General features: G+C 48.6%; 2 protein-coding genes across 2 annotated transcripts in view; both read left to right on the plus strand.

Annotated features, from left to right (window-relative positions):
* kcnt2b (potassium sodium-activated channel subfamily T member 2b) overlaps window positions 1-18,863 on the plus strand; it is a 34,542-nt gene extending 15,679 nt beyond the window's left edge. Inside the window, exons 9-29 of the mRNA XM_076144057.1 lie at window positions 529-709; window positions 3,002-3,166; window positions 3,712-3,848; window positions 4,406-4,469; window positions 4,819-4,927; window positions 9,345-9,453; window positions 10,553-10,705; window positions 10,900-11,156; window positions 11,544-11,596; window positions 11,672-11,868; window positions 12,117-12,222; window positions 12,323-12,495; window positions 12,936-13,007; window positions 13,093-13,227; window positions 13,323-13,434; window positions 15,547-15,648; window positions 15,753-15,836; window positions 15,925-16,053; window positions 16,628-16,976; window positions 17,167-17,251; window positions 17,411-18,863. Of these exons, the coding sequence (XP_076000172.1) occupies window positions 529-709; window positions 3,002-3,166; window positions 3,712-3,848; window positions 4,406-4,469; window positions 4,819-4,927; window positions 9,345-9,453; window positions 10,553-10,705; window positions 10,900-11,156; window positions 11,544-11,596; window positions 11,672-11,868; window positions 12,117-12,222; window positions 12,323-12,495; window positions 12,936-13,007; window positions 13,093-13,227; window positions 13,323-13,434; window positions 15,547-15,648; window positions 15,753-15,836; window positions 15,925-16,053; window positions 16,628-16,976; window positions 17,167-17,251; window positions 17,411-17,531 (2,893 nt within the window). The 3' untranslated portion in view covers window positions 17,532-18,863. The remainder of the gene's footprint in view (window positions 1-528; window positions 710-3,001; window positions 3,167-3,711; window positions 3,849-4,405; window positions 4,470-4,818; window positions 4,928-9,344; window positions 9,454-10,552; window positions 10,706-10,899; window positions 11,157-11,543; window positions 11,597-11,671; window positions 11,869-12,116; window positions 12,223-12,322; window positions 12,496-12,935; window positions 13,008-13,092; window positions 13,228-13,322; window positions 13,435-15,546; window positions 15,649-15,752; window positions 15,837-15,924; window positions 16,054-16,627; window positions 16,977-17,166; window positions 17,252-17,410) is intronic.
* A 2,201-nt stretch (window positions 18,864-21,064) lies between these two features.
* LOC142993380 (C-signal-like) lies at window positions 21,065-22,972 on the plus strand. The gene is made up of 6 exons (XM_076144060.1): window positions 21,065-21,244; window positions 21,318-21,369; window positions 21,474-21,661; window positions 21,767-21,922; window positions 22,080-22,190; window positions 22,789-22,972. The coding sequence occupies exons 1-6, from the start codon at window positions 21,101-21,103 to the stop codon at window positions 22,900-22,902; spliced, it is 765 nt and encodes a 254-aa protein (XP_076000175.1). The 5' UTR covers window positions 21,065-21,100; the 3' UTR covers window positions 22,903-22,972.
* The last annotated feature ends 70 nt before the right edge of the window (window positions 22,973-23,042 follow it).

Consider the following 23,042-nt stretch of genomic DNA (forward strand, 5'->3'; position numbering starts at 1 on the left):
AGAGAGCGGGAAGATGGGGTGGAAGGGGGGTTGATGTGTTAAGAGAAGGACAGATGTGTGGAGAAGAGAGGGAGACGAGGAGGGAGGGGGGAGGGGGGGGGGGGTTAATGAGGATGTGTGTGGATGAGACAGTGATCCCGAAATGAGAACTAGCAGTTGCTGGAGTGCAGCAGGACGTCAGCGAGGCGCCAAAGCTTCAGATAATCCTCAAGATCTGACACACGGTGGAAGCTTAAGGTCTGACATTTCACTGTTGACTCATTTATCCCTTGAAGACCGCAGTAAAGACACACAGCTGAACATGTACACACACACAAACAAGGGCCAAACAATGGTGGACTCCCCCCCCTCCCCCCTGGCACCAACACACACCACTCAGCATGAATAATGGCCCAACATTAGCGATGCTCACTTCCTCTGTCTTTTCCTTCCCAATGTCTATTTTTCCACCCCTAACATCATTGTCCTCCTCTGTGTCTTCTCCTCCTCATCTCCTCTCCTCTTCCTCCTCCTCTTCCTCTTCCTCAGCATCTGCGGCATTCAGCACCTGGAGCGGGCCGGCAACAACCTGACGCTGTTCGACTCGCTGTACTTCTGCGTGGTCACCTTCTCCACGGTGGGCTTTGGGGACGTTACGCCGCAGATCTGGCCCTCGCAGCTGCTGGTGGTCATCATGATCTTCGTGGCGCTCATCGTGCTCCCCATCCAGGTGAGCGAGGGAGCAAAGGACGGGTGACAGAATACAGGAAAGGTTGGAGATTCAAGAGCCCACAGGGATTTAAGTCTCTGTTTACGCTTCGATCAGGACTTAGAAGTAACCCTCAAATCAGCTGCAAGCAGGAACATTATTTATCTTATTGTCCCTCAGGTTGCTTCCTGTAAAGTTTCCTTCCTTGCCAGTAATAATTCTTCTTCTCTTCCCCTCGTAGACCAGTGACTCATCCCTTCCTACGTAGATTTACAACTCTATTTCTATTCCAGTTCGTCCTTTCCCGCTCAATTCCCCAAAGCCCTCGACTGTCATTTAGATTTGCTTCACGCATACACACACACACACATATACACACACAAACACACACAACACACACAACACACACCCTGGGGTTTGTAAATACACCTTTTCAAACGTATCATTTGCCTAATGGTTCCTCTTTATATTTGTGGATCTACTCGCTCTGAATCCCAGAGGAATCTGCCAGAAGCCGCCACATCTTACAGAAGATGTGGAAGTGCTGAAAAATTCACGAGGGAGTAGCTTTTTTTGTCATTTGGGTTTTTGTTGTAAATTGGGTTTGTTGCAGCAAATACAAAAGCAAATGTGCAGAAAATAATGAGTGATAAAAGCCACAAGATCAAATGAGAGGAGTGTGAAGACGGTTAGGAAGAGCAGCTGCAGAGATTGGGACCAACATGGTTATCAACACGCATCACACTCCACTGCACACACACCCCACCCCCCTCCACCTTTTATCCATAAATACCCTTTGACATTTACAAACCGCACAAGTGGACAGTACATGTGCGTGTGTGTATGTGTGTGTGTGTGTGTGTGTGTGTCCTGCAATGACCACAGGAAGGCTCAGAGCACATACGGAATCAGTAAAGGCCTGTTCACACAAAATAAAGCTTTGTTGTATGGAACCATAATAGATTATTGATTTGTTTGTATGGAGCCATTCAGCCGTTTCTTCTTCTATGGTTGTTCACGTCTCTCTCACAAATTTGGCAGCAGGAGTGAACAGCATACATGTACAATGTGGGGGGCGGGGACGCACATCCGCCTACGATGTGTGTAACGTGGGAGTTGGGACTCGCCGTAAATGGGAAATCTGATGCAAGATGTTATTATTGGAAAGAATGATGATGGTGGACGGATGAGAGAGGAAGAAGGAGCTTAGTGATATAATACAGCAAACCAGGGAGCTTTGGCTGTGGAATTCTGCTGAAAGAATCACTTCAATGCGGTATTAAACTCCTCAAAATGCCTCAAAACTCCTTAAAACTGTTAATAAGTGAAACGCAGCATGAGATATTGATCATCAAAACTGAGCTGAGTCCCGAAGCTTTGAAATGCAACAGTTTGGTGAAAGTTTCAACCAAGCGGACGGACGGGCAGCCAGACAGACAGGCAGGAAGGCAGGCAGGCAGGCAGGCAGGCAGGCAGGCAGGCAGGCAGGCAGGCAGGCAGACAGACAGACAGACAGGCAGGCAGGCAGGCAGACAGGCAGGCAGGCAGGCAGGCAGGCAGGCAGGCAGGCAGGCAGACAGATGGACTTCACCCCGTGTTACTCGTGGTGCTTTCAAGTGTAACTGGTTAATTAATTAATCTGTCAGTCATACACACACACACACACACACACACACACACACTCGCACACAGACACACACACACACTCAGGTAGGGAGAGCGAGAGAGAGAGAGGCATCACATTTAATAAACCACGATGCATTGAAACCATAGAGGAATGGATTTGATCAGCTGATGTCATTTCTTCTTCAGTTTCTTTACTTTTCCTCTTCAATCTCAGCAGATCAAAATCTACCAAACCTTAATGAGATGCTTTATATTATGATTTTTCCCCGTTTGATTTCACGGCCATTTGCACAGCTCAGCCTGACCTCTGAACAAGGTCACAGATGAAAGAGCAACATTCTAGACACAAGTGCATGATGGGAAAGCGCGGCGCCACCAAACAAAGCTTTCCTTATTGTGAGAACGCCTATGGCAAATGTGAAGGTTAAAGCAAATGTCACGTCAAAGCCAAACCTCAAGTCCATTCTCTTCCATTTCTGACTCCATCTAACTCATCTTTCTCCCAATCCACCTTCCTCTCCCAAACCCCACAAACACACACAAACACACACACACACACACTCCCTGATCAAATGTAAAACACTTGCACAGGGCACACGTCATGTCTCTTTTCCGCGCTCCGTCTTGCCTTCATCCTCGCTGGCTTAATCCAATTCCCCGCCTGCTTGTTGTGTTTTCCGGCTGCAGTTTGAGCAGCTGGCCTTCCTGTGGATGGAGCGACAGAAGTCCGGAGGAAACTACAGCCGCTACAGGGCACAGACGGAGAAACACGTGGTGCTCTGTGTCAGCTGCCTCAAGATTGACCTCCTCATGGACTTCCTCAACGAGTTCTTCGCCCACCCCCGGCTGCAGGTCTGGTTATAAATACGACGAGAGGGCGTGTGCGCGTGTGTCTTTTGTGTGTTTCTGTGTGTGTGTGTGATGTCTGTAATCCCCTACCAGCTGAGGTTAAAGCGCAGGATTAATTGGAGCTTTAGCGCAGATCGAGCCGTGTTCATGTGGGAGCAGATGTGTGCATTTGCTGAAGCGTGTTGCCATGTGTGTGTGTGTGTGTAACTGATTTCCTCCTTGTGAGGACGTGGGGCCTTCGTTCTGATTCGTCCTCCCTGCTTGATCGGGCCGGGTTTCAAAATCTTGGGTGCAGGTTTAAATTCTGATGAAGACTTGGATCAATTTGCACAGCGTTTAGGTTGAGGAGTCAGGTCTGAAATTCCAGGCCATGAAAGGGTTAAAGGTCACATTTAGGGGGTCGTTCCAGGGACCTCAAATGTTTCTGGCACCTGAACTCATTATCGGCTCCCACGATGAGACGATGAGACTACAAATTATATATAAACGATGATGTGGGGAAACCTTCATCATCTTGTGTGTGTGTGTGTGTATGTGTGTGTGTGTAGGACTACTACGTGGTGATCCTTTGCCCAGCAGAGATGGACGTCCAGGTGAGGAGGGTTCTCCACGTCCCTCTGTGGGCCCAGAGGGTCATCTACCTGCAAGGCTCGGCCCTCAAAGACCAGGACCTGATGAGGGCCAAGTGAGTCCCCACAACAACAACAACAACAACAACAACAACAACAACAACAGAAGAGAACTGAACTGCAGCGCTTTCTGTCTTTCATTCAACATTGCAGAACTCTCCAGGAACATCTGAGTTCTGGAGAGTTAAAGACTCTTTTACATATGAAAGGCCTCACACGCTGCTCTAAATTAATACCTTAGAGCTCCTTGCGGCTTTGAAGGGAAATCTGTAATTACACTTTGAGTCGCATTGCTCATTGTTTACCCTCTTTGCTCAATCTTGTGATAATTCAGCCCCGGCACCTCAGGGTGGCTTTTCTTTGCGTTGAAAGAAAGAGAGAGAAAGCCTGTTTGTTTAATCTCCTCGTCCTCGCCTCCTCCTATCTGGTCCATAAACGGCGTGGGCTTGAAGGCGTGTTCGCTCTTTGTTGTCGTGTGTTGTCCTGCTTTTCTCTCTTTTGTCCTCTTGCTCAATAACAGTGACAACTCTTCCCTTCTCCCCTCTCTCTCTCTCTCTCTCCCTCTCTCTCTCTCTCTCTCCCATGGCCGCGTGCTCATACTAACCGCCTTTAGGATGGACGATGCCGAGGCCTGCTTTATCCTCAGTAACCGCTTTGAGGTGGACCGCATCGCCGCTGTACGTTCACAATGCTGCATATTAACTCATCGTAATCCATAATGCACGACGGTGACTCTGAAAATGATGTTTTCCTCTAGAAAAAAACACATATTATTAGATATCTTCATGTATAAAAAAAAGCTGTGCACACTGGGTGAGAACAGACTTTTCTTTAAGCCGCACCCCCTCTTTCTAAAAGCTTGCTGTGATCTGATTGGCCGGCTGTATGATTTTCACTGAGATGTAATGAGAGTTGACAGATTGTCCTGCACCTCTTTCCTTCTCTTACTCTGCCCTCTTTCTCTTCACACCCCGCCCCCCCTTCATTTTTTCTTAATTTTTCTCTCTTCTTCTCCAACCTTCTCAGGATCATCAGACGATCCTCCGAGCCTGGGCGGTGAAAGATTTTGCCCCAAACTGCCCCTTGTACGTTCAGATTCTCAAGCCAGAGAACAAGTTCCACGTCAAGTTTGCAGGTGGGCAGCGAGTCTGAAATCAAATAGGTGTCAAATAGAGGAGTGTGTGTGTGTGTGTGTGCATGTGTGTGTGTGTGTTGGTGTGTGCTTGCCTTGCAGCTACTTGTATTCGATCATGCCAGAATGTGAGGCAATAACGAACCAACAGCATAGATCCTCCCGGTTCAAGCTGGTGTGTTTGTGTCTGGAGCTGTGGAGTCAAAGGAAAGAGGTGAAAGGTCGAATCAGCACTTCCTTTGCATCGGCGAGGAAACCTGAGCTGAGCAGTCTGCAGCCTTATGTCACATCAGACTTCATCAGTCTGGAGCTGTGGGCCTGGAGACGTGTTCAGTCAGTCTGCCTCCACATAGCAGCAGCTCAGCCTCCATGTCCATCTTGACAGCTCGTAATCACACTTAGACGGATTGCCTCGGCTTGACTGTGAGACTTTTGAGTTTCTCTGAGTTTTAGCCCTTTTTTTTATTGGACCGCGTCCCTTCTCTCCTCTTTCCCTCGGGCCACAGTGCTGCTCAGCTTGAAGTCGCCAGTCAATCACTGAGGCTGAAGGGACAGTGAAAACTTCTCCATCTCTCTCTCTCTCTCTCTCTCTCTCTCTCTCTCTCTCTCTCTCTCTCTCTCTCTCTCTCTCTCTCAGTTTCATTGTCTCTCTTTCTTTCTCTCCCTTTCACCCTTTGGTCTCTCTGGCTCGCACATCTCTCTGCCTACATCCCCCGAGGAACTCGATTCTAGCTCACCGCCCTCATCCCAGCTGTCTCTATCAGTGATTAATGTTTAATTTTGCTACCTTGGCAGAGAATGCCCCCCTCTCCTTCCCCTCCCCCCCCTCTTTATTGTGATGAGATCTGGCTTTAACCTGGCAGACGAGCTCTCTCTCTCTCTCTCTCTCTCTCTCTCCCTATGGGGCCCCCTGCTGTGTCTCGCTCAACCACCTCTCCGCCGCCACAGATTTAAGGTTCCTTATTGGAGGTGAAATACCATTTGGCCGCGTTGTCTGAGCGCTGCCCGCCGCCATCGCGTCGGGCCTTTGGTAATCGCCCGGCGGCTCTGCGGGGGTGAATTTCACGCCGTTGCCGAGTAATGAGGCCTGTGTGTGATATATATATACGTGCATATCGGCGATGTGTTAGCTTGGCACAGCAGCGCGTGTTAGATGCCCCCACGCTGTGTTGTGTCGTGTTTACAGCAATAATTAAACATCGCATTGTTCATTTGAAGATATTAATGTTGCATCAGGGCGTGTAGATGAAACAGCCTACAGGTTGTGGTGAAGCTGTGCAGGAACAATGGGAGAAAGAAAGAGAGCAACTAAGGGAGAAACAAAGAGAGAAACTAAGGGAGAAACTAAGGGAGAAACAAAGAGAGAAACTAAGGGAGCATTTAATGGAGAAAAAGGGCGAAACTAAGAGATAAAAAAGGGAGAAAGAAAGAGAGAAACGAAGGGAGAAACTAAGAGAGAAAGTAAGGGAGAAAGTAAGGGAGAAAAAAAGGGCGAAACTCAGAGATAAAAATGGGTGAAACTAAGGGTGAAACTAAGAAGAAAACGAAGGGAAAATTAAGGGAAAAATGGAGAAACTAAGAGATAAAAAAGGGTGAAACTAAGGGAGAAACTAATGGGAAATTAAGGGGAAAAGGGAGAAACTAAGAGATAAACTAAGGGAGAAATTAAAGGAAAAATAGGGAGAAACTAGGAGAGAAAGCAAAGGAGAAACCACGAGAGAAACTAAGGGAGCCATACATTACGACATCTAATTGAGTTTCTCTCTATGATATTGTGAGAAAAAGATTCATATCTGATGAGGCGATGAATCTTACATTTATCGGTGCTGACTTTTTGTCTCGTTTTCATCTTCATCTTCAAACCGCCTGTGAAAATTGTGTCGTTTCTGCCAACTGGCAAGGTTCATTCAAAGATGACGAGATAAGACTATCAACATTTATTTCATTTTGATGAAATAATATCCTTCGTTCTCATGCACAGATGGGCTTTGTTCTGAAGTGGAAGTCTAGAATATTCCTGAAAATAGTTTATTCTTATTGAAATCATCCCCCTGTGTGGGCAGATTGTTGTTATTATTTTCACTTTTCAGTCTTTTATGTTTGTAACATGTGGGATAATGAGAAATTCCCACTTAAAATAAGCCAAGGCCTGTTTGTTTTCTCCTCATATTTGTTTAAATTGTCCAATCACAAGCCTCGCCCCGGATCAGCTCCACCTGAACAGATTGAATAATTAACAAAAACACTCAATCAATCATCTTGAAACCAGTATGATCATACTGCAGCCTTGTGGGTTCCCAGGGTCAAACTCAGGTGAGACCTTTCTGTGTGGCGTTTCCTGGACCCGACCCGTCTGTGGGGGCGTGGCCTGTCTCTCGCCGGCTACTGAGCCTGAACAGATGCATGTTAAGAGAGAGAAACGCAGTCCGAGGGACGTTAAGTACTGACGCCATCATGCCTCTGACACTCTGAATGTCCTCACTAAGGGCCAGTGTGGGAGGCATTAATGAGCCAAAGACACAGGACTGAATCTGAGCGGCGGGAGGATTCTGGGTAACGGCTTCATTAGAAAGCATCTGCCGGTATGAGGCTGCTGCAGGGCGGGAGAGACCCCGAGGTGTGCCCGAGACAGAATTACGGGTTTCAAAGTGCCAAATGATGATAGCTCCAGTTTATGTTTTGAGCGACAGACGCTGGTGACCTCCTGCACTTCGCCCATTGTAGCGACGTGTTGCCGATAGAAGCTCACTCATACACAAAAAAACCACAAGCTGAGTTAATTAGATCATCCGGTGGACCTGTGGTCACAGTGTAATTGTGCTTTTGCAGAAGGTGCAAATAATCATATCACACACACACACACACACACACACACACACACACACACACACAAACTGTGCACGTACCCACAGTGATCCAGCATTGAACAGTTAAAACCAACCGGTGATTGAAAACAACATGCAGTCGGAAGCGCCTGTCTGAGCGTGTGTGTGTGGTGTGTTTGAAGCCTGTATGTGTGTGTGTGTGTGTGTGTGTATGTGTGTGGAGTGGAGGGTGGTAATTGGTTTCTGAGTCTGAGTCAACGCAGCTCTCGGATGGCTGGGAACGATGGAGAAGAGGATGTGAGGTGAGGTGAGGGGAGCTCAGTGGTGAAGAGTGATGGAAGGAGGACAGTGGAAATTGGATATTTGGAGACGTCTCAGTTGTGCTTCAAGAGATGTTTGCAGGATTCAGACTTCTGACTAGAGTAAAACGCAGAAACTGAGGAGCGTGTGTGTGTGTTTGTCTGTGTGTGTGACCTGCATTGTGATGTATTGAGCTGAACAGAACACTGGTACTGAACTGATCTGAACTCTGCATGTTAATGTAGCTCTGGTGTTTGTCACCGTTGTGCTTTCAAGACCAAACACGACACGCATGGTAAACAAGTCGACCTTAATGTGCCCGTATCCTCGTCTCCCCAAGATAATGCAATCAAGCTTTGCACAGCGGGGGGGGGGGCACTGTCTCTCTCTCCCTTCACTCTCTGATTGGATCGGCAAATTACAAAAAAAAAAAAACATGTTAATCGCTCTGTTGCTTGACAGGTAAACGGAGGAAGGCGGTTTGTTATCTGTGTTTGTTCAGTCAGCAGGTCGTGATTAGTGTTGCGTGCCGGGTCAATAAGGTCAGCAAACAAATCGTCATGGCGACACAGAAACTGAACCGACTGCTGTTGAAAGTTCTACAAAAATGGATTCAGAGTCTTTCTTCAACATAAAGGGGCGCTGCAGCTCATCTAGAGGGACACATAGGGAGCTCTAGGTGCCCCTCTGTGGTCTGTCCCAGTACAGGCCCGGATTCCTGGGGGAGGAGTTGGAGGATTTGGCCCAAGCTCCTCGCTCCTCTCATCCTGATCCTGTCCCGAGCTGGACTGAGTAAATGTTGAAAGAACGTTTGTTTGCACGCGTCAAGTCGCATTGAGCCCAATCAGAGAAATGCACAGAGGGGGAATGGAAGCTGAAAATGAAAAGGATTTCAAATCAAATAACTCTCTGACCTCGACCATGTGTAACCTCTGGAGTAATGAGGGTCCTCGCTAGGATTGAATAAACCATTAACTTAGCTGCACACACACACACACACACACACACACACACACACATACACACACACACACACACACACACACACACACACACACACACACACACACACACACACATACACACACACACACACACACACACACACACACACACACACACACACACACACACACACACACACATATACACACACATTAACACACTCACAAAGCCCAGCAAAGTCTTTTTTATATTTCAGTGTTGTCTTGTTCACTGAGAGATTCTATTTTAATGCGTGGCCTTTTGATCTGACCTTGCTTCCTCCTTGTCCCTCTTGTTTCCTGTCCCTGCAGATCATGTGGTGTGTGAAGAAGAGTTTAAGTACGCCATGCTGGCCTTAAACTGCGTCTGCCCCGGTACCTCCACTCTCATCACGCTATTGATCCACTCCTCCAGAGGACAGTGAGTTCTCCTTCCTCCGCCTCCCTCGTCTCCTCTCCCTGTAGAATAGAATAGAATAGGTATGGAATAGAAGCAGTAGTCGAAAACATGACAGAGCAAATGCAAATGTGTAGACGAAAGAGGTTTATTGCATTGGGGATGATTCCATGCAGACAGACAGACGGAGGTGAGCTGCATCCTGTTGCCTCACGACTACTTGTCTTTTTTCAGAACGGCGCCCCAACAGGCCTTTAAGCAGCGTGCAGGAGCCTTTTAGGCCCTCAACAGGTAGACAGCTTTTATCTGAATCCACCCTTTGGGCTTCTGTGGCACATTTGTTCCCAATACTCTTCCGGGTAGTTTGATTATAGATTTTTGTGGATCCGTCCTCAGCCTTTCGGATGGCAGCAGATTACCAAACTGTAGTCAAGCAAACAGCTGTCAGGTTAACAAACGTGGTAAATCGGTTATGCTTGGATTCTGCCAAACGCAAGCTGTCTCTAATGTTCAGGAAATAACAAATGGACCTGTAAATGGTCCCAGCCGAGGTGTTCAACACTGTCATCAGGATCCAATTAGGACTGGACTGTCACAAGCTCAACCAGCCGGAACCCGGATCTCTCCGCTTGTCCTCCGCTCGGGTTGAAGAGCGTTGAAGAGATGAAGCGATGAAGCGATGAAGCTTTCTCAGCTCGCTGTAAAAAGCGCACAATTCTCTATAACACTTGTTTATATAATGCAGTCTTTGTCGCAGGCCACCCACGTTCACACTTCCTGCCCCCACATCCTTACTTCCTGTTATCACCTCTTAGCCTCCACATCTCGAGCCGTATCCCCCCAGAGCAAACTGCTGTCCACGTAACCGTGTGAGCGACGGTGTGCATCTGGGAGCCATTGTTCAGACCTGGCTGGCCGTCCTTGCCTGCATCTGTGTGTGTGTGTGTGTGTGTTGATTGAAGTATTGATCGGCGGCTGTGATGGAGATGTAAGATGTTTCCCGTGCAGCCTTGAGAGGAGGAGCCGCCCCCGATGCCGAGCTGGATGCCTTTTGTGTTTGTGACTTTCAAAGGTCAACCTTTCCCCTTATGGCCAATCAATCCTGTGATTTTTGTCATCTCAGGGAGGGCGGAGCCTGCTCGCCGGACCAATGGCACCGAACCTACCGCCGCTGCTCGGCCAATGAGGTGCATCACATCCGTCTGGAGGAAAGTAAATTCTTTGGGGAATATCAGGGGAAGAGCTTCACCTTTGCCTCCTTTCATGCTCACAAAAAGTAAGAGATTCAGTTTGTAGAAGCTAAGACACACACACACACACACACACACACACACACACACACACAAACACACTGTCTGACTCACTCACTCACTCACTCACTCACTCACTCACTCTGGAAAGTAGAGCCCCTTGTCTACATGGCAACCGTTCAGAATTTGGTCCAAGCCTTGGCCTCTGTGACTGCTGCAGGTACGGCGTGTGTTTGATCGGCGTGCGCAGACTGGACACCACCAACATCCTGCTGAACCCGGGGCCCTGCCACATCATGGGGGCCTCGGACATCTGCTTCTACATCAACATCTCCAAAGAGGAGAACTCAGCCTTCGTCAGGGGCCACAGGGAGCCGGCGTGGGGCGGGGGCGTGGGAGGAAACGGCCGGGGGGTCCACCAGAGCATCTACCACGGTCTCACCCGCCTGCCCGTCCACAGCATCATCGCCAGCATGGGTGAGTCACACCGCGGCGCTCTTGTAACATTTACACACTGACCTTCTGTTTGCTTCTTCTTGAATTGGTCAAACATGGAGCCGTCTTGTTAACCAGATTGAGAGCAGCACAGGCGCAGCCGGGGGAATTATGCAGCTCTCCCATTTAAAAAGCTGTCGGGTTGAATAATATTCATCCCTCGGCAAAGGAGTTTATCTGATTTGAAGTCAGTCTTGAAAAAGGCAACTGCCAACCCATCTGAAATGTCAAACGTTTACTCCTGTGGATTGAATCTCAAAGGGAGCAAACACACCATCTGGTGGACAGCAGGGCTGCTATTAACCACACACACAGCACTCCATCAGCTCTGTGTGTGTGTGTCGGTAATCAGTGCTGCTGTGTTTCCAGGCACGGTGGCCATCGACCTGCAGGACTCCAGCGACAGCAGCCCAGAAGGTCAGGACCCGGGCAGCGCGGGGCTGGGCAGTGGGCGGGGCAGCAGGAGCAGCTCCAGGACGGAGATGGGCGGGGCCAACACTTTGTCCCTGCCCGTCATGGGAGATTCGGCGGAGGAGAGGAGGCACAGCATCGCCCCTGTGCTGGAGCTGGTGGACGGTGTCAGCCACCCCACCTTTGACCTGCTGGGGGACCAGTCGGAGGACGAGGGTGGAGAGGAGGGCAAGGAGGACAGCGACAGAGACGAGAGCGCCCACTGGTGGGGACGACACTGCGAGTAAGTGCAGAAGAAGAGACTGTAGAGCACCGGTATGGTTATAGAAACCTCTCTTTCTCTCCCTCTCCCTCTCCCTCTCCCTCTCCCTCTCTCTCTCTCTCTCTCTCTCATAACTGTTTTTCTCATTTTCTCAGAACTGCAATTATCTCAATCTTCAGGGGGGAAGAAATTAGGTTTTGTGGCCCAATTTCCAGTATGCAATCAGCTCCATCCATAAAGTGTGTGTGTGTGTGTGTGTGTGTGTGTAGGTGGGTGAAGGGGTACCCTCTGAACTCGCCCTACATCGGCAGCTCCCCTGCACTGTGCCACCTGCTGCAGGAGAAGATGCCTTTCTGCTGCCTGCGCATGGACAAGGTGACCAACATGACACCCGTTTACGCCCATTAAACTCTCCTCCTCCTCCTCCTCCACGCCGCTCATCCTCCATAACCGCCCTGTCCTTCGCCCCTCTCAGGCCTGTCACCACATCCCTTTCGAGGACGCCCGCTCGTACGGCTTCAAGAACAAGCTGATCATCGTTTCAGCAGAGAGCGCCGGGAACGGCCTGTACAACTTCATCGTGCCTCTGCGAGCCTACTACCGACCGCGGAAGGAGCTCAACCCCATCGTGCTGCTGCTGGAGAGCATGTGAGCCCCGACAGCTATACCCAAACACTGAAGCCGCAGCGGGTCACATGTTGGCCGTAAATTGCCCACTGCGCCACAAATCTAGGTCGCAACGCAGGGGGTCAGGAAGGGTGTTTTCCTTCAGACACCCACTGGCAGAAAGCAGCAAAAAGCTATTTAAGGTCATTGTCAAACACTGAATGCTTCTAGGACAATAGGCTCCAGTTATGTTACAATCCAGTGGTACAGACACACACACACACACACACACACACACGCGAACACACACAGCTAAATGAGAGCGGAATCCAATAGAATCAAATAAAGAAGACAATGAGATGCTGAGTCATGGTGGCAGTGCAGTTATTTCCAGACTCTCAGTGGGAGATTCATCATGGCTGCATAAATCACCACTGTTAGAAATCTTTCTAAGCCGTTTTGTCGTGTTTTGATTGCTTCAGACCTGAGGCAGATTTCCTGGAGGCCATCTGTTGGTTCCCCATGGTGTTCTACACAGTGGGCTCCATTGACAAGTAAGACTTCTTCTACCCTCCTCCTCCTCCTCACAACCCACTTGTGCTTCCTGCCTCTCTAATCCCTGTCGCTCTCTCCTCTCAGTCTGGACAGTCTGCTGCGGTGTGGGGTGACGTTCGCTGACACCATGGTGGTGGTGGACAAGGAGAGCTCCATGATCGCTGAGGAGGACTACATGGCCGACGCCAAGACCATCGTCAACGTCCAGACCCTCTTCAGGTCTGCCTACGTCCCCCAAAAAAACTCACTATCTCAAAGCGAGTGTTTATCCCTCCATCTGTGTGTGATCTCTCCCTCCTCTTCCTCCCTTCCAGACTGTTTCCAGCTCTCAGCATCATCACAGAGCTCACACACCCGGCCAACATGCGCTTCATGCAGTTTAAAGTCAAAGACCACTACTCCCTGGCTCTGTCAAAGCTGGAGAAGGTAGGAGCTTTGCACCAAGAGCCTTCTGTGTTTCGTCACAACAAATCACCTGAAACAGACCGACTACATGCAAACACAGAGGCCACAGGGCCTTCACACACTGCCACTTAAAGATGGAGACCCAAGGGGAGCCACAGTCACAACAAAAACAACATATTCATACATTTAGATAATTAGGGGCCCAGTCCTGAAGGAGAAACAAAGGCAGCGACCTCCTGGGCAAACAGACAGCACATGTGCGAGGATCCTTTCAACAAATCCAATCAGCTCACAGATGTTGCAGATCACACCAGATCAATACAATCATCCATCTGCTGTCATGAATACACAGCTGGTTTGTGATACAGAGGGAGTTACTTGATTATCAGATGCTAGATCAAGGATACACAGTGGTTGATGATTTACAAAGTCAGTCAGGTTTCTTGGCGGTTCACGGTCTGGCGACCATCATGAAAGACAGTGAGGAGACCACAAACAGAGTCAGAAGATGAGATCATTGGGGCTGAAGCCAGAGCTGAGCCCCATCTGAGCATCATGTTCCATCCTGATGTTATCAATGCTCAGTTTCATTTTTTATTTCTTCCAAAGCTCTTAACACTTCAAAATGTTTATTTCTCCAGTTATCCAAGCTTTAATGCCCCATGTGAAGCAGCAGGAACTTTCTGCTGTTCAAAGGAAGAAAAAGTGAATTCTGAAGAGGCGACAGCAGCACCAGATTAAACATCAGCCAGTTTGCAGTCATGATGTCGTTTTTTAAACTTAATTTGCTTTCAAAATAGATTTCACATTTCCTTTAGGTCATTTCTCACCCATTTCTATTTCATACTTATTTGGAAGCTCTAGTTTCTGCTCTTTTGTGTACACATCTATCTAGTCCTCCGACAGAGATGCAAAGAAGTCATCAAAATAAGAGTCTTTTCATATGCTTATTTATTTATAATCTTGACCCAAAGGGAAGGTCCGGTGAGTTCTCCCTCCTCCTCCCTCACTTAAATGAAGAACAGAATAGAAATGAGTGGAATAGAAACAAAAGTCGTATACATGTGACATCAAACATGAAAGATAAAATACAAAGTGTAGACAAAGAGCTTTATTTCTTACCACGTTCACCCCAACACTACAAAAACAACCAGTCCAATGAAACTCAAAGCAGTGATTTCGCCTGTATGTCTAACAGGACAGAGACTCCTTAACCAGCACTCAACCTCCATCTGAGAAATATGAGACTCTCACAAACAAACACACACACAGGTTTACAAATGAGCCCATTGGCATAAGGTGAGTCGATACGGAGGCAAGGGAGTCACCTGGAATCAAAGGGAATCACCAGCATGACAACTAAATCAGCTCAAACAAACATTGCACGTGGAGAGCCTCCATGAATGACTGCTGGTTATCTATCTGGGGTCTGTTAGTCGTAAAGTCCAGAGTCCAATTGCAGAGGGATGTGTTGATACCAAGCTGGCTATAATTGGAGTTCAACTTGGAGGGTGTCCAGGTGTGTCAGTGTGGAGTGAAGTGCCGTGGAGATGGCGTCCTCAGTTGACCTGTTGTGGCGATAGACAAACTGGTGAGGGTCCAAAGTAGCAGAGAGACAGGGTTTTAAGTGTGAGAGGAGCAGCCTCTCAAAGCACTTGAGAGGCTCACCCCCGGCAATGACGGGGGAGAGGGCGAGAGTTTCCGGTCGGCTGGATGACTCCTTGACTCTTAGGTGACTTTACCAACTACGGTGGGAGCTTGTCGAAGTTGAATGGCTGGTTCAAAACTACGTTATTGCTTCGGTAGTAGATATCCAGAAGTGACTGTCTGCTGTATGAATGGTTCGCCCCGCTGAATCGAGCGAACACACAGGAGAAAACTAGGTCAGACGCTGAGCATCGCGATGTACACGCGTCGCCATCTTGGTCGAGGGAGACCTCCAGGGACTCTGGACCCAGGTGCTCTCAGAGTTATTGGTGCTTTACAGTTTAGAATCTGAGACACAAACTCATTTCCAAGACGGAGGGATCTCCAAAGCACCTATAAGTATGGAGAGATGGTTAGAGCGTCCATTTCTATAGCCCTGTAATGTGTGTGTGTGCGCCTGTATGTTTGTGTGTGCGTGTGTTTCAGAAGGAGAGAGAGAAAGGATCCAATCTGGTGTTCATGTTCCGCTTACCCTTTGCTGCAGGGAAGGTGTTCAGTGTCAGCATGCTGGACACACTCCTCTACCAGGTAACACACACACACACACACACACACACACACACACTGACTCTTTGGACAGCACCAGGCCGGCTCCATGCAGCAGAATGACCCTTGATCTCATCCGTTCTCAGTCCTTTGTGAAAGACTACATGATCTCCATCACCAGGCTCCTGCTTGGTCTGGACTCCATGCCGGGCTCAGGCTTCCTCTGCGCTGTAAGTTTCCAAACAGCACCCAGAGACCACCAAATACCAGCACCCGTCTCCACGTGTGGGATGACCGTGTGGTTTGCTTTTTTCCTAGATGAGAATCACAGAGGACGACCTGTGGATCCGCACGTACGGCCGACTTTACCAGAAGCTCTGCTCGTCCACAGGAGACATCCCCATAGGCATCTACAGGACCGAGGCCCACAAGCTGCCCGTCTCTGAGGTGAGCGTCCCTGGCCCCCCGCCCCCTGCAATCATGTCCCTGCAGAGCTACACATTCAAAATAGATTTGAGTTTGAGCGTCACAACCACATGTAAAACCACCTCACACACACTTGAAGGAGCTCTGATGAGTGTCAGCTGGGTTTATGTCCCTAAATACACAGTTTGCTCACGGGCACTTCCTTCATTTTAATGTTTGACTTCACTTGTCACAGCTTGGCTTCGATCCATCTTAGCCACTTTGCTCGTGTTGTTTTTATCTTTGCCTGCTGATGATTTACGTTTTCCCACGACACATGAATTATACAGGAGAATCTTGAGTATTCATTATGTGTATTCACCTTGTGGATGGTCATTTTCTAAACTGATGAGAAAAACTCATCTTTGTCTAATTTGAGAAATCAGAAGAGTTCATTTAATAAAGTCTGAGCGATAGGAGATTGATCACACTGCATAAGGAAATGAAAGGTTTATGTGTGTGTGTGTGTGTGTGTGTGTGTGTGTGTGTGTGTGTGTGTGTGTGTGTGTGTGTGTGTGTGTGTGTGTGTGTGTGTGTGTGTGTGTGTGTGTTTCAGTCCCAGGTGTCCATCACAGTGGAGGACTACGAGGACACCAGAGAACCCAGGGAGCCGCTGTTGTCCCGGGCCGGCGTCCATCGTAACTCCACTTCCTCTGAGCCCATCTCCTCCTCCTCCTCACACTGCTCAGACCACCCACTGCTCCGGAGAAAGAGCATGCAGTGGGCGCGGCGGCTGAGCAGGAAGGGGGGCCGGGGCTCCAGTGGGGCCAAAGGGGGACCGGGCAGCGCGGCCGAGAGGATCAGCCAGCAGAGGCTTACCCTGTTCAGGCGGTCGGAGAGGCAGGAGCTCAATGCCCTGGTGCGGACCCGGATGAAGCACTTGGGTCTGTCACCCACTGGATTCAGTAAGTCAGGAAATGGAGGATAGACTATGTGTGTGTACGTGTGTATGTGTGTGTCTCTCTCACTCTCTATGAATCCCATTTCGTCCACTTCTTCGTCTCACTATAGTTCCTATCCAGGATGTGTCACTGTACTTCCTGCTGTACTTCCTGCAGCTGTTATACTGACTCACCTCTTGTCTTCCTGTGTCAGACGGGATGACAGACCAGGGAAACAGGCTCTCCTACATCCTCATCAACCCGTCACCAGACACCCGGCTGGAGCTGCACGACGTGGTGTGAGTAAACGGCCCCCACAAGATCCAGAGCACCATTAAACAAATGAGACGTGAACACAGAATGAACCTCCGTGTGTGTGTGTGTGTGTGTGTGTGTGTGTGTGTGTGTGTGTGTGTGTGTGTGTGTGTGTGTGTGTGTGTGTGTGTGTGTCTCTGCAGGTACCTGATCAGGCCAGACCCCCTCTCCGTCGTGCCCAATCAGGGCGGCAGCAGGAAGTGCAGTGCCGGGCGAGGAGCGGAGAGCCACAGGTTCGACTCACAGGACAGCACCCATCTGTGAGAGGGACAACAGGGGACATAACAGGACTTAACACTGCCAGACAGGAAGGGGGCAAGACAACAAGACCCTCTGAGGAATGGAGAGGCGGCGGGGGGGGCGGCGATTGGGACAGAGAGGCGAGGCGGCCCAGGACTCTGTCTGCTCCCCTCATGTCTTCTGGACTCGGAGGTGTCAGACCTGCATGGACCTTTTCTACGATGATGAGGAATGTTTTATTTATGCACCTTCCTATTTTCAAAGAGGACAGTTGAGGACACAAAAGTGCATTTAACAAGTGTGTATTGGCATCCGTGTACGTGCATGTTCTGTGCTGCCCCCTGTTTGTGCAGTGTGTGTGTGTGTATGTGTGTGTGTGTGGTTATTGATCAGAGGCAAGGCGCTGCTCGTGTCCCCGTGAACGACTACAGGAAGGGGACGGACGTGTTTTTGTGTCTTTCTGTGTTGTAGGTGTGTTTCATTGTACTTAATGTTGTTTGACGTATTTGAATCGAATTTGACTCTCTCTCACACACACACACACACACACACGCACGCAAACACACACACACACACACACACACACACACACACACCCACACACACACACACACACACACACACATTTCTGGCCTCTCGTGCAGTTTTTACCTGCAGCTTACGTTTATGTTATGCTCACCAGCAGCAGCGGAGGAGGAGGAGCAGTCCTGCCTCTTCCTCCTCCTCCTCCATGTCCACCATGTCGTCCTTGTCCACCTCTCCGCTTCTGTCAGTCAGTCTGAGCCGTTTGCTGATGCATGTTAGAGAAACTGGACGGACAAAAGAACTGGGACAATAAATGTTACAACAGCGCTGCAATAAATACTAAATACCTTTGTTAAGCTTATAATGTGTCAAATTGCTGCCTGTGCTCAGTTATAAAGCCAAATTATAAGCTTGACAACACGTTCATGCATGTATTTATCGCTCGCTGCAGTCAATATCCACCTGGACAAGAAATGGGTTTGGTAATTTATAGTTACCAGCTGAATTTTCTCTCAACTAGTCAAACATCTGCAGCTGCAGTCAATAACTGGCAATTATCTGCCAAGGGGGTAATTGTGTCGGGCTGTTCTGCCTTATTTCATTTCTTTTCAGTTATTTAAAGGAGAAAAAAACAGATTTTGAAAGGTGACACTGCAGTAATTACGTTGCTACCATGGTATTTTTTTTTTGCTTTTTTGTTTACCAAGGATTTGCAAGCCTCTGTTCATCATTGAGTCTGGAATTCTAAGTTTCAGATGGAAACGGTGCAGCCATGTGGTCGGGAACGCCGACCGGCATTCCCGCCAAACTCTACCTGCTGTAGCTTCAGTGCCATTTCAACAAGATGAAGACATGTACAAATTAAAGCCAGTCAGTCCATGTAGCTCCTCTTTGCTCCCTCATTATTTTGGTGTGGATTTCTGCAGATTCACATATTATACACACACACACACACACACACACACACAGACACACACTGAGTCAGATATAAGGCACCCGGCAGCAATGCGCTCCCATTATTTACAATTCAAAATGAATCATTCATTATCTGACACAATGCGCCTTTATCTCCTCTTTGTTCTGCTTATATTCTGGAGATATTTTTGCTTCAATACATCGACGCCGTGTGCATGAGTCACCGTGTTGTCACATTCACGAAGCAGCTCAGACAGAAGAGAGAGCAGAACTCATAACACGCTGACACAAAGCTCCTGTATTCAGCCATATGAAGAGGACTGAGTTCAGTTATGTAAGCTGTTAAGTAGGTGGGTTTGGACCATATAGGTTGTGTCTGTATGCAAACTCTTAGTGATGGGAAGTTTGGCTCTTTCGGCTCCCAAACGGCTCCCAAATTTATCATCATCTGTAGCCTCATATTTTAGCCTAACTTGGCAAATATGAATGGTTTGTGTGTTGATAAACCCTTTGCATTCAGTGCTCATTTTTTTTAGAAGCCTTATAATTGCCTAATTTTGTGCATTTGTTCTGTTACAAAAGCAGGCATTCTTACTTTTGTTTAATATTTAAATCAAACTTTTATTTTAATTTAACACAAATGAACAACAACAACTGTGCTTCTGTGGAAAAACTCCACAATAGCCTTTAACTTGTTTTCCCCACCTTCAATGCATCTCTAATCATCAGGTTTAATGTATGCGCCAGACATGGGTGGTGCATGGGTACACTTCAGAATTGTTATGGCTTTGGTGATGTTTGCAGCATTATCACTCACACAGCACACCACTTTGTCCTGTACTTGCCACTCATTTGCCACTCTCAATAGCTCCTCTGCCAAGTTTTCTGCAGTGTGTCTGTAGGTGCACTCAAAACAGTCCAGCAGACAAGATGTCATCTTGTCATTTTCAATAAAGTGGCCAGTGACAGACATGAAAGAGCAGGTGGTTCTGCAGGTCCAGCAGTCAGTTGTCAGGCAAACTGATGGAGCTTTTTTCACCCTGTCTTGCCATAATGCATGTTCTGTGTCATATAGTTTTGAGATCATTGTTTGGGACAGTGTACGTGGGATTTAAGGCTTTAACAAAACTCCTCATCAACACAATGCTGTTTGGCTGGGGTCATCTGCTTTAATATAAAGTGACTTATTTTGCTTGGAGTTGCAGTAGGAGGGGTTATACTTGCACTACTAGTGCTACAGCAGTTGTTGTTGGTTTGGGACCAGACACACCAGGGTTAGTAGACGTTGAGCCAGCTTGCCCTCTATCCTCCAACTGCACTGTGGGATGGACAGTTCTGATGTGTCTGTGCAGGTTTGTGGTGGAACCTGCTCTTACTGTTATTTTCATTTTATAGTGAAGGCACTCTGCTCTGCTTTTTTCTATATTTTTAAACTACAGCCAGATGCTGCTTCGTTTACGGGTGTCACTCATATTTACGTGTTTTTCCGACCGCTGCTGTCTCACTCACTGACTGAGGGGGGACGGGACAGACGCCCGACCTGTCCCCCTCTCTTCTTCCTCATTGTGGTATGATCCTATATCCTCACATTCCTCGAGGAACGGTTTTGCCCTTTTTTTCTTTAACCGGCAAATGTGAAGGTTTTTACACAATTCGGCGCCGCAGAGACTCAACCGATCGCTGCAGATCAGCTGGTAAAGCCACATGGCCGCCACACAGAGCTGAGCCACTGAGAGTGACAGCTGAGCAGCGAAAGGAAAACAAAGTGGGGAGCCGGCTCTCACTCGATGGGCATCGGCTCTTCCGATTCACTACGAAGCATGCGCATTAAACTCTCGCTTTGTTTGTCGCCTTTCCTGTTACTTGCAAGTCTTCTTCTCATCATAACCTGTTAGCGTTTGCTGTCTCGTGTGTTTGCGAGCCTACTTATTCGTGTACTCATTGAGTAGTTATGTTAATGTTTGGAACCGGAGGCCCCGCATGACTGAGTCTGAGCAAACACAGAGAGAGAGAGAGAGAGAGAGAGAGAGAGAGAGAGAGAGAGAGAGAGAGAGAGAGAGAGAGAGAGAGAGAGAGAGAGAGAGAGAGAGAGAGAGAGAGAGAGAGTATAAAGGTTAAACCACCCGCAGCTACTGTTTGCACGCGGAGAGAAAATGGCGTTTCAGCTGGGCAGTGTGTTGGTCACAGGAGCTAGCCGAGGCCTGGGCCTGGAGATGGTCCAGCAACTGGTCCAGGTCCCCCGTGCGACACAGAGAGTGTTTGCCTGCTGCAGGGACCCAGATGGAGCCAAAGCTGAGGTGAGCTCCACAAATATCTAACCGCCTCCCTGTCCGCCTCCCTGCTGATGCAACCTTCCTCTCTGTGTTCCAGGCTTTGAGGAACCTGGCAGAGAAGCACCCGAACATCACCATCATCCGTCTGGGTACGACCTCTCTGCTGAGAACCGCTCTGTAGTGTGTGTGCCTCATTCCACACATCCAGACTTTGACCTCTGCCGGCACAGTAATGTTGTTCTCTCTCTGTCAGACGTCACCGAGCCTCTGGCCATTAAACAGTCCGTCCAGCAGGTGAGCTCTCTCATGGGGACGGGGGGTCTCAACCTGCTGGTTAACAACGCAGGGATCGGGATCCACGGAGACATGGAGACCACCAGACCGGAGGACATGCAGACCACCTTCAGCACCAACGTTATAAGCCCCCTCACCATGATTCAAGTAAGGAAAGAGGAAGGAGCTCAGATAGATTTGATGTCTCACTCTGACTCTTTTAGTGGAAGTTGTGTGACTTGTTGTGTTTCTCCTGCTGCCCCCCCCCATTAGGAATTCCTCCCTCTTCTTCGGGCAGCGGCGAAGGCCAGTGAGAAGACGGGGATGTCCTGCAGCAAAGCGGCCATCATTAACATGTCCACAATTATGGCGTCAATGGAACTGGTCAAATCTCCCATCATGCCTGCCGTCTCCTACCGCATCAGCAAAGTGACCAGCAACTCGCTTAGTCCACCATTGAGATTATTGCAGAGAACAATGGGGGGTCATTGTTCTCTGCAATAATCTCAACACCTCTTCCCTCTTTCCCCTGTGCGCTCCTCGTTCTCTCCCCCCCCCCCCCCCCTTTCTTCTCCTCTCTCCCCAGGCAGGGCTGAACATGCTGACCCGCTGCGCCGCCGTGGGGCTCGGGGAGGACGGGATTTTGGTTGCGTCCCTGCACCCTGGCTGGGTGCGCACAGACATGGGCGGAGAAGCGGTGGGTCGGCTGGTTTTCACTCACTTCACCCATAACAGACGGAACACCCAAACACTAAAAGTCTGAATCAAAATAAAGTTTATTAATGGAGAGGCAGAATATTAAGACGGAAACAGACGGACACACTGACTTCACACACCTGACCAGTAGGTGATAGGATCATAGTCTGACTGTATCCATTGATGGCTGCTGCACAAAGTGGGATCATCAGGTTCATTTCACAGTTAGATTACCAACCCACATATCTGAGTGAAATATTCCCTAAACCCACATTTTTGGTTTTAGAGGTCGATCATGAGGGATTCTGACTTTCGAAAAATAACTCCAGCTCAATGTTAAAACCCCCACATTATGGTCTCTCTGCTGCATTCATTGTCATTGTGGCTCCGTCGCTCTATGACCTCCTGGACTCAGTTTGCTTCAAAGAATAAAACCTCTTTGAATAGTTCCCAGCTTGCCTCCGTGTTTGCTGGAGGAGAGATTTAGACACAGTCAAGTGTTTCCATAGCACTGAGATCACGTCACAGATTTACAATCGCATGTGGAAGTGGCTGTGACCTGTGACTCTTCATATTTAATGTATGTTTGTGACCACCAGGCGGACATTGATGCTCAGGAGAGTGTGAGGGGGCTGCTGAGTGTGATGGACTCCCTGACTGAGAAGCACAATGGAGCCTTCCTGGACTATAAGGGACAGACCCTCCCTTGGTAGACGCGACCAAACAGCCTCTCTACTTTAAAAACTGAACTTTACCTTCAATAAAATGGTTCAATGGACTAAAGGTGGCAAGTTCTATTTTCTTTACAAATTAAAATTTGGCTCAATCATTCACCTAAAGTGTTGAATCCCAG

The sequence above is a fragment of the Genypterus blacodes genome, unplaced genomic scaffold (genome assembly GCF_046128005.1).
Source record: "Genypterus blacodes isolate CSIRO-AG114 ecotype Tasmania unplaced genomic scaffold, CSIRO-AGI_Gbla_v1 ptg000028l_1, whole genome shotgun sequence".
Lineage (NCBI taxonomy): Eukaryota > Metazoa > Chordata > Actinopteri > Ophidiiformes > Ophidiidae > Genypterus > Genypterus blacodes.

Bases quoted from the DNA above. Each gene is read 5' to 3' on its own strand.
- LOC142993380 (XM_076144060.1), top strand. From the start codon at position 21,101: ATGGCGTTTCAGCTGGGCAGTGTGTTGGTCACAGGAGCTAGCCGAGGC. The intron at 21,923-22,079 runs GTGACCAGCAAC...CTCTCTCCCCAG, and splicing joins TCTCCTACCGCATCAGCAAA to GCAGGGCTGAACATGCTGAC. The intron at 22,191-22,788 runs GTGGGTCGGCTG...TGTGACCACCAG, and splicing joins CAGACATGGGCGGAGAAGCG to GCGGACATTGATGCTCAGGA.